This window comes from Macrobrachium nipponense, chromosome 4 (assembly GCF_015104395.2).
Source record: "Macrobrachium nipponense isolate FS-2020 chromosome 4, ASM1510439v2, whole genome shotgun sequence".
Lineage (NCBI taxonomy): Eukaryota > Metazoa > Arthropoda > Malacostraca > Decapoda > Palaemonidae > Macrobrachium > Macrobrachium nipponense.
The window spans coordinates 112,925,577-112,935,756 of record NC_061100.1 but is presented as its reverse complement, the minus strand read 5'-3'; the positions used below and the strand labels follow the sequence as shown (position 1 = coordinate 112,935,756).

The following is a 10,180-nucleotide window of genomic DNA, read 5'->3' as shown; positions in this document are numbered from 1 at the left end:
ATTACAGCAAGGGGTCAAGTGCCCCCTCTTGCCACTATGTGTGGGCACCAATGCACATCATAGAAATGAATGTAGTGTGGTAAGCCACGACACTGCTATCCTCATTTGTGTCAAAGGTTATGAATTGCTGACAAAATTACCCTGAGTGGGAAAAAAAAAAGTGTAAAAGTTCAGTTCCTCCATGAGTTCTTAAAATTTTCTAATAAAAACATTTTTAGTTTATGAGCTCTTCAAATTGATGCTGATATTCTCTCAGAGATGCCTCTATGAAACAGCTACAATTCATCAGTGAAAATCTTGCTGTAGCAATCAGCAGATACAGTATTGACAGACTTAGATTTGTCACTGATCTTCAACTGCCTGACTCCACCCTGGGCCTTAGGCCTTAGTATTGCTTGGACTGATTTATGGGTTTTATGCATCATGCCAAGCACTGGGGCAACTAAGGCCAGTCAGCGCTGAAACGGAAAGTGACAGTGAAAAGGTTTGAAAGGTGTAACAGGAGGAAAACCTCAAAGCAGTTGCACTACGAATCAATTGTTAAGAGAGGGTGGAAAGTAAGACGGAAGAAAGATGATATGAACGGAGGTACAGTAAAAGGAATGAAAGCAGTTGCAGCTAGGGGCCGAACCTTAAGTAATGCCTACAGTACACCCAGGAGGTGCATTGACTGTACTAGCCCCCTACGGAGAGTATTGCTTGGACACACATCTGAGACGGCTCTTTGATCTTTTCCTACTATGTCGTTCAGCTCAGCTAACTTTGCTTTGGGGGAGGGGGGCGGGGTGGGGGAGGATGTTGTGGTTAAATTCCCAGAGCCATAAATGCAAACATCAAATCAAAAGAATAATGTTCACCAAAGATGAACTGATAACTATCTAACTATCAGCTACATCTCCTCCCTCCAGAATCACAAATCTTTGTTAGTTTCCACATACCTGAAATACTTGGCTTTTTTTTCCAAGTGGAAATTTGAAAAATACAGGGTTTGTAAATTGTATAATAACATTTTTTCATGAACAAGCGGAGTAATAGATCCACATACACAGGTTTCCGGTCTAGAAGTACTTCCAGTCAACCCTGTTTCTCAAAGAATGTGAATAATCTCTCTTTGGTTTTCAGTTGATTCTTCTTTCTCTCAATCTCTTCTAACATCTGTTTTCTCTTGTATTCTTCTAACTGTTTCTCTCAACCTCTTTTTGTCTCATCTTTCCCCTTGTTGAATACGAAGCCTCTTGGAAGTATAACAATTGTGAGTTTCAAGTAGTCATTAGTTTCAAATTAAATAGAACAATAAAATCTACAAATAGACAGATTCCAATTTATTATACAAGAAATATGCAATATATATATATATACAATATATATATATATACAATATATATATATATATATATATATATATATATATATATACTATATGTATATGGATATAGGCTATATAACTGGTTTGGCATAATTCTACACTTGAGAAAAGATAGCTGTATATAAAAGCCAAAAAACAACCTCGGGAATTATACATGACATCTAGTCCTACAAGAATTCGAACCTGCGCCTATGGTTTAGATACGACGGATGCTATATATATATATATATATATATATATATATATATATATATATATATATATATATATATATAAGCGACTAGACAACGACAAATCACCGTCAATACACAAAAGAGCAAAAGAACAAAATGATAAATTTCCAAAAATGAGCTTGAAAATGGTACTGCCCCTTACGTCTGTATAGTGGTTCCCAATCTTTTTATATTTTTGGGCGGGGGGTGGGGGGCTGGGCGTTGGGGAGCCATATCCTAATCAACGTCTAAAACCCTGTGGTGAGATATAATAATAATTATATATAATTATATATTCGCGTTGAGGAAGCATAAAAGGCCTCTGTGAAGGCAAGAAATTGTTAGTACTAGTGCTGGACTCTCTCTCTCTCTCTCTCTCTCTCTCTCTCTCTCTCTCTCTCTCTCTCTCTCTCATATATGAGAAGAAATGTCAGTTAGTATATGACGCCCATGAAGAAAGAACTGGGCGAGAAATGTGGGGGACAGGGCTAAGTCCAAAAAAGATTGTATTATACATAGCACAGGAGCCAGATATAGGCCTAGTACGACTTTCATTGCTTCATTGCCGAATCTTGGATGGATGAAAGGTAAGCTTCGCTGGAAGCTTTTTCACAGTTTTAGCTGCTACCTGTATATTATAGCTGCCTAGTAGACAGGCAGGTAATATACTTAGCTGGCTATTTTCTTTGCAATGTTGTCACCTAAAAAAAAAATAAATAATGGTTCCACGAAGGACTGTTGAGGAAGTAGTTTCTGGTGGATGGGAATAATGGAATAATGATTTTTTTAATTTCCTTCTCACTCTGAGAATGGAAGCTCCACCGATAACGGGGAGGCTACTGCCTGTATAACATAATGAATAACATCAGCAATGCTATATGAGTTACAAAATACTACAGCAAATTTTTAAAGTAATTCTTTTAACATACTAACTTGAATTTTGTTAAGTAGGAATTACCTTGTGAACATGAGCTAGAAAAGCCATTCAAACTTATTGGTAAGGTAGCAAACTGCCAACAGGCAGGGGGAAGCCCTGCCACCTGTCAGTCTGCTTTCCACTTTGCATTTCAGCCCTGGTGCCAGAGTGAGGGGTGGCTGAGCTGGGCCATTAAATTGTAAAAAAACCTCAGGCCTGGATATTTGGAAAAAATACAACTTACTTGAAAAATCTGCAATTTGTTCCCATACAAATATCAGCTCTCCAAACTGACTGGTCTGGTAAATTCAACCTACATGGGATGTACGTTCAAGGTCTGGAGGAACAGAGAGTTGTTCCTCACCTCTAGCCTACTGGACATTTGAGATGTGTCAGTGATAATAAAGTAGCTAATACAGTACAATAAATGGGTTTATTTTATTGCCTGTCTCTCTTCCCCTTTGTCGAAATAGAGGGAAGGTTTGCATCCAATCTAATTCATAAAGAAAACTTAATCTACTACAGCCCTGTTGAACAGTCTATCTGCATTGCATGCGCTTCCAGCACCTACCGGCAGCCACCACTGGGCCCCAAAAAAAAGTGCAAGGACTTTTGGGCAACGTCCCTGGGCAGCCCCTGAATACCTGTGGTTTCCTCGTAATGGAAGTGGAGGGCTTTATTGACCGATGTGTTGTGCTCATCTTTATTCAACAATCATACAAATAAAAAAGCAAGAAAATAGTACAAAATATGGCATAAGTGAGAAAACAGGAAAGTTGGGTAGAGTCTAGCAGACAAAACTTGATATGATGGTAGCTAGGAGCAAAGTGGAGTGCGTACCAGCAGGTGGGAGAGGGTTTCCCCTATCTGTTGATAGTTAACGACCTTGTCTGAAAGTTAAATGGCAATTCCAACTAGAGCTCACACAGTAAATCCTTATGCAAAGAATGAAGGTTTGTAGAGTATTTGTGTAGGAACAAAAATTACTTGAGTACTGAGTACCCAATTTAAAAGTACTACTCTATAAATTTGAAAGACAGCAGCATCACTAAAACTAATACTGGAATATTAATAGAAAACAAAATTCTATTGAATAAAAAATCTGTTTAATACAAAATTTCACTATTTGGTTTTATTTCTTTTATATATTCAAGTCAACATTTTTATTCACTAGCATGTATTTCAGGAATGAAGCTTCTTCATGTGTGCAATTCTGGTGCCTCTTCTATTAAAAGTCTCCCCACATTTGTCACAAACATATGGCCGTTCTCCAGTGTGCAATCTCATGTGATCTCTCAGAGGTCCACTCTGACTAAATGACTTTCCACAGTCCTTGCAATCATAGGCCTCTCTCCTGTGTGGACTCTCGATGTGTAGCTTAAGAGACCCCTTACCACTAAAACCTTTTTTTTTTGTTTCAAATGCTGCAGTTATGATCATAGGCCTTTGTCCCTCATGTGTTACTAAATGTACCTCAAATAGTTTTCATTTGAGGTTAATTGCTGGTAGAAACTATAATAATATAAATTATAATTATATAAACTATAATAATATAAATTATAAGGGAAATATAGGGTACTACCTAGTTCATTTTAGCCTCCTTCAAGACGTACCTACCGGCTAATTTTTACTATAGTAGATTCACCTCAATTTTGATGTCTAGGCCAGTCCCTTACGACGCTCCTGATTGCCTGTTGATAAGCCAATCATGGGGCTGGAAACTCTCAGCCTCTCTCGAGAGCTCACATGGGTAGGATCTATGTTCAACCTCTCCTGATGGATACGTCTTTCCAAAGTATCCTTCAGGAGAGTTGGAACATACATCCTACCCATATGAACTCTCGTGAGAGACTGAGAGTTTCCAGCCCTGTGATTGGCTTATCAGCAGTAAAATCATGAGCATGGTAAGGGACTGGCCTAGACATCAGATGCACGCTTGTTGTGAATCTACCATAGTAGGCATTTCAGAAGGATTATGACCTAACCATGCAGACTAGACAGTATCTCCGTGCGGGAGTCGTCCTTAGAGTAATGTCAAAGAAGGGCTTTCACAGATTTGTGTAAGATACCACGCGTAGCTACATTTATGACAGTTGCAAAGTGAAAACGTAATTGCTGGTGTTGGAAGATAAGAGGCAATTCGCTTAGTCTTCAAATATATGTTTAAAGTTAAGAATCTGCCTTGTGTGGAGGAGAGACACTTTCAGTGACAGGGAAAAAATCACTCACGTGGTACGGTGGTAGTACAGCATTCAGTGCTTAGAGCTGACCCGTCTACTATAAACACGTTCTTCGTGTTTGTTTTTAATCTTTAAGAAAAAAATATAAAAACTTCAAGTGAATAAATATAACACAGTTGCCTCATGAAAAAGAAAATGGAACAAGGATTGCAAACCTAAATTTGATTCATAACCTAAACAAAATCAAACCGGAATTAGATTCGCAAATGAAAATTTCGATTTTATCAACATAATGGAAAGACTATCAAAGTAAGGAGTTGATGGTTTCCCTGTCCCCCATCCCATAACATTGGGGCGTATGACCCAAATTACATACATTTATCCGTCTTCTGACAAAGGGACGATAGATCGATGTCTGATCCTGATAGGATGATGATCGTCTTTATTACTCGTAATTTCTGTGGCACCTACATTATGCAGCCGCAGTAAATAGTGCGGACTTTGTCGGCGTAGATTTACTTAGATTAACCAAATCTTCGTTATGTAGAAAAGTATTCACATTTGCATATCTTTTTTTAGTTTGTTTACATTCATGGCAGAATATCCAGAAAGTTTAAAATCTCAAAATATTCACCGATATCCTTGAACTAATTTTGCACTAATTGCTTCCACTTGTCACAAGTGTTTGGAAGAGTACCAAACGTGTTGCGGACCTACGTCATCTCGTCAACAGAATTTTATGTTCCTCGTTCTTATAAACTAAATCAGTGGCCCCAGTGAAGGAGAGGCATTCAGACCTGCTGCTTCGGTTGACATTCCATTTTCACTCGGTCGTCGCTGCCAAAAATATCACCTGTCTCGACTGAGCCAGGATGGATTGTGTTGCTTTAGGTCTGGTCCTGTTGGTAAGTCTGAAGAATTTCGTTTTTTCTTTCACTGTAGTCGTCTTATAGGTCATGCCTTGGTTCTGCAATCATTCTTAATGTAAATGTAATTGTAGTAACCACAATGCCTCTTAATTTCTCGAATTATTCTCACTTTGCGTTTATTTTGCAAGAGAGGTGCCGATACATGGGATAGACAGTGCGGTAGTCCCACACCCCAGGTTCTATGTTGCCAAAATAACCGAGCATATGTTTTTTGTTTTTATTACGTTTCACGTAGGAATCACATTTTATTGTACTGTGTTACTTTTTACAACTTTAAATATATTTGAGTTGTATATTATTTTATTGTATTTTTATTCTGTTTCACGGACATCAGCTTGGATTGGTGACCGCATATAAGCGAGCCGTTCAAACTTAACCTACACGATTACTACTACTACAAGTGGTCATTCCAGTTTGACTTTGACATTTGTCAACTGGTGGAAGCTGAGGGTTTAAATTAGTCTATAATGCATTCGTTGCTCGTTGCTGGCTATGCGTTTCGTATTGAGCCACGTCTCTCATCAAAAGTGTTTATGTTTTGTGATATAACCACAAAGAAGAGTTGAATAGGGTAAACAATCACGTACGATCCATCGTCATCACGCTGGCCGGGTCTTATTCACTCGATATTTAATTGGTGAAGCAAGAATACAATTACAACTTTAAGTATACCATTCAAAAGATTGAAGTTTCGTCAAAATAATGTGATTTATGAAAGCCCATACGAACTAAAATAAGCATGCGACGCTCTTCGTAAAATATGTTTTCAAGGCAGTTTTGAAATCCAATATGGCAGCTATCGTCAGGCTGGCCGGTCTATCCACGGACAATCCACCATCTTTCCCAGCACTCATTTGAACAATGCTAGCGTATATATGTAACGTTTATTGATCTTACTCAAGATTTCAGTTGTAATCAGCACAATAAAACAACATTTTGTTGCCTTTATTAGTGAAAGTAGGAAACTTGTTATTCCTGGGGTCATGGTTTGAACTGAATTCATTTTTACCTTGTAATCGGTGGTTTTATCCTTACTGCCATTGCAACTGAAACTCCACAGTGCTTATTTGATTGTAATTATACACATTATTGGTCTTAATCCACTCCAAATTGCACTTGAACCACTTTGCTGTTCCTGGTTCCTAAGCGCTCACTCCACAAACACAGTTACGAGCAGCAGACGACGACACTGTTTATGAGATGCATAGCTTTATTCCTTTAATTGTTTACTTTACTCATTATTTAGTTTAACTTTACTTTGTTACTTCAAAATTTTTATTTGATTCATGTCTATTATCCCTTTTTTGCGACCAAATTACCCCGAAAAATTACAGATATTTCTAAAGTAGATACAATCCAATGTTTCTAACCTTGTCGTGCATCTGGCTGCCGAAAACCATCGCGGAGCAGACGACGGATTAGTGGATTATAATTTTTTTATTTTTTTGCTAGCACTTTTCACTGATTTAAGTCTATATTAGTATTTTGATTTTTTTTAATAACTGTATGCCAGAAATAAATGTAAACTTTAATGTTTGCATGCTAAGAATGGCAAAATCATCATTGCCACATTAGTGGAGTTTTTTTTTTTCATACATACGCCGATGCATTATTATAAACTGTTTCCATGAATTCTAGTTGTCATAGTAATGTAATAATGATAAAATTGCTTTAATATTTATGTGTATATACTTCCAATACATAGGCTAATTTCACCAATTTCCACATTTTGTGTAAGTTTGGAGGGTGAACACATACCAATTGGCAACAGTGAATTCCATGTGAAATAAAATGCACGATGAAATAATACACTATAGCAAAATCTCGTTCTGATACGAGTGTTCGTTACAGAAGTATTACCAAAAAACGTGCTTGCACTGTCTCTGAAACCCATAGTAGGTATGCTACTCAGTTGTCAATCAAGTTTTTTGTAATCAAGTATTTTTTCAAGCTAGCTATTATATAAATTTGTATTTTTCTCAATCAAAACATATGCTTCTCAATGCTAACTTTCCTCTTTTAACGACTTGCAAATTCGGCCCATTAATTTCTTATGGTGTGAAAACAGACAAGAGGCCCAGAGAGAGAAAGTGATTGCATCACACTACGGTGGTAGACATCTTCATATATCCAAAAAGTAAATAATAAAGATATATATGCGCATTACGATTATAACAATTACATGAATAGTTGATAACAATCTGCATGAATAACTATTGGTACGAAAGTCAAGATGTCATGACGTCATAATACAGGACTTAAAAAAACTTTCTATTTCCGAAAAATAATTACTTAAATTTGAGTCAGGAATCGAGCTACTTTTTCAATAAAGAATATTTTCAAATTAATCATCATCAATATGTAAAATATTGATGTTTTACTATTTATTTAAATAATTATCTAGTGCACGCTTCGTCGTCGTCTTCTACCAAAACCGTAGTTTCCTTAAAAACGTCGTGGCAAGGGACCGTTTTACGATTGTTATGATGAAAGTGCCCCAGCGTCTATGGGTACAAGTGGTGTGCGAATTTAGCACAGGAAATGGGAAGTTTGTTGACACAAGCGACTCTGCAAACATATAACACATTATGTTGACGAAACTCCAATCTTTTGAATGGTATGCTTAAAATTGTAATTGAATTCTTGTTTCACCAATTAAATATCGAGTGAATAAGACCCGGCCAGCGTGATGACGATGAATCATACATAATTTATTTCTTTAAAAGTATGTCTCGCACCATAATCGCCTTTAATGAACACTAAGACCATTATCAAAATCGTTACGCTACCATTTTAAACTATGTAGATGAATGAATGAATGATTAATAATTATCTGGCGTCATGACTACCCACCAGGATCGTTGACACCGAATGAAAAAATTTGTACAAACGACAATTAAAATTCCACATCAGCTATTGTACTGCATCTAACGCAAAAACGCCACATACACACCAACCATTACCAAACCCAAAAATTACACACATATCTAGTAGTGGGAAACACTGCCTTGGATCCATCGTCATCGGGTGGATCAGCCTTATTCACTCGATATTTAATTGGTGAAACAATAATACAATTATATCTTTAAGCATACCATTCAAAAGATTGAAGTTTCGTCAACATAATGTGATATATGAAAGCGACATTCGAACTAAAATAAGCATGTGAAGTCTTTGTAAAATATGTTTTCAAGGCAGTTTTTAAATCCAATATGGCGTCGGCTGACTGAGGTGCCATTCGTAACCGGCATTGATTTCACGTACTTCTCAGCGCTCATTTTGAACAATATTAGCATATATATGTAACGTTTATTAATCTTACTCAAGATTGCAGTTGTAATCAGCACAATAAAGCAACATTTTATTGCCTATATTAGTGAAAGTGTGAAACTTGTTATTCCCGGGGTCATGGTTTGAACTGAAATTCATTTTTACTTTGTAATCTGTGGTTTTATCCTTACTGCCATCACAACTGAAACTCCATATTGCTTATTTGATTGTAATTATACACATTTTGGTCTTAACCCTCTTACGCCGATTGGACGTATTAAACGTCGAGATAAATTGTCTTTCAGGTGCCGATTGGACGTATTAAACATTGACATAAAAAAGTTTTTTTTTAAATTTGCGGAAAAATACTTATAGGCCTACCAGCCGAAAACTTTTGAATCACGCGCCTTGGGGGATCCTGGGAGCTCACGGATCAAGGTGTTGTTTTGTTTACAATCGTTACCCAGGCGCGCAAGCGCGAATTCCTTTCTTATCGCACTAAAAAGTATCAGTGACACATCTCAGAAATTATTTTGTCACTTTGACAAAATTTTTGCACCACTTTAAATTAGCCGTTACATGAAATATTATATATGAAAATGTGTGCAATTTCATGTAAAATATAACTAAAAAATACTCATGATTGTAGCTTTTATCAGTTTTGAAATATTTTCATATAAATAATGATAAGTGCCAAAATTTCAACCTTTGGTCAACTTTAACTCTACCGAAATGGTCGAAAAACGCAATTGTAAGCTAAAACTCTTATATTCTAGTAATATTCAATCATTTACCTTAATTTTGCAACAAATTGGAAGTCTCTAGCACAATATTTCGATTTATGGTGAATTTATGAAAAATACTTTTTCCTTGCGTCCGCGCGGCAACTCTTCCGATAAATTTTTTCGTGCGATTGTCGTAATGTTTGCACCATTTTAAATTAGCCGTTACATAAAGTTTTATATATGGAAATGTGTGCAATTTCATGCACAATACAACTAAACACAACCCATGGTTGTAGCTTTTATCAGTTTTTAAATATTTTCATATAAATAACGATAAGTGCCAAAATTTCAACCTTTGGTCAACTTTGACTCTACCAAAATGGTCAAAAAACGCAATTGTAAGCTAAAACTCTTATATTCTAGTAATATTAAATCATTTACCTTGATTTTGCAACACATTTGAAGTCTCTAGCACAATATTTCGATTTATGGTAAATTTATGAAAAAAAAAAAACATTTTCCTTACGTCGGCGCGGTAACTCTTCCGAAAAAAATCAGAAATTTTTTCGTGCGATTGTCGTA

At 36.5% G+C, this 10,180-nt stretch overlaps 1 protein-coding gene across 1 annotated transcript in view; it reads left to right on the top strand.

Moving 5' to 3' along the window:
• Nucleotides 1-5,451: 5,451 nt before the first annotated feature.
• Nucleotides 5,452-10,180, top strand: part of LOC135211708 (serine proteinase stubble-like) — a 31,632-nt gene continuing 26,903 nt past the window's right edge. Inside the window, exon 1 of the mRNA XM_064244954.1 lies at nt 5,452-5,579. Within this exon, the coding sequence (XP_064101024.1) occupies nt 5,547-5,579 (33 nt within the window). The 5' untranslated portion in view covers nt 5,452-5,546. The remainder of the gene's footprint in view (nt 5,580-10,180) is intronic.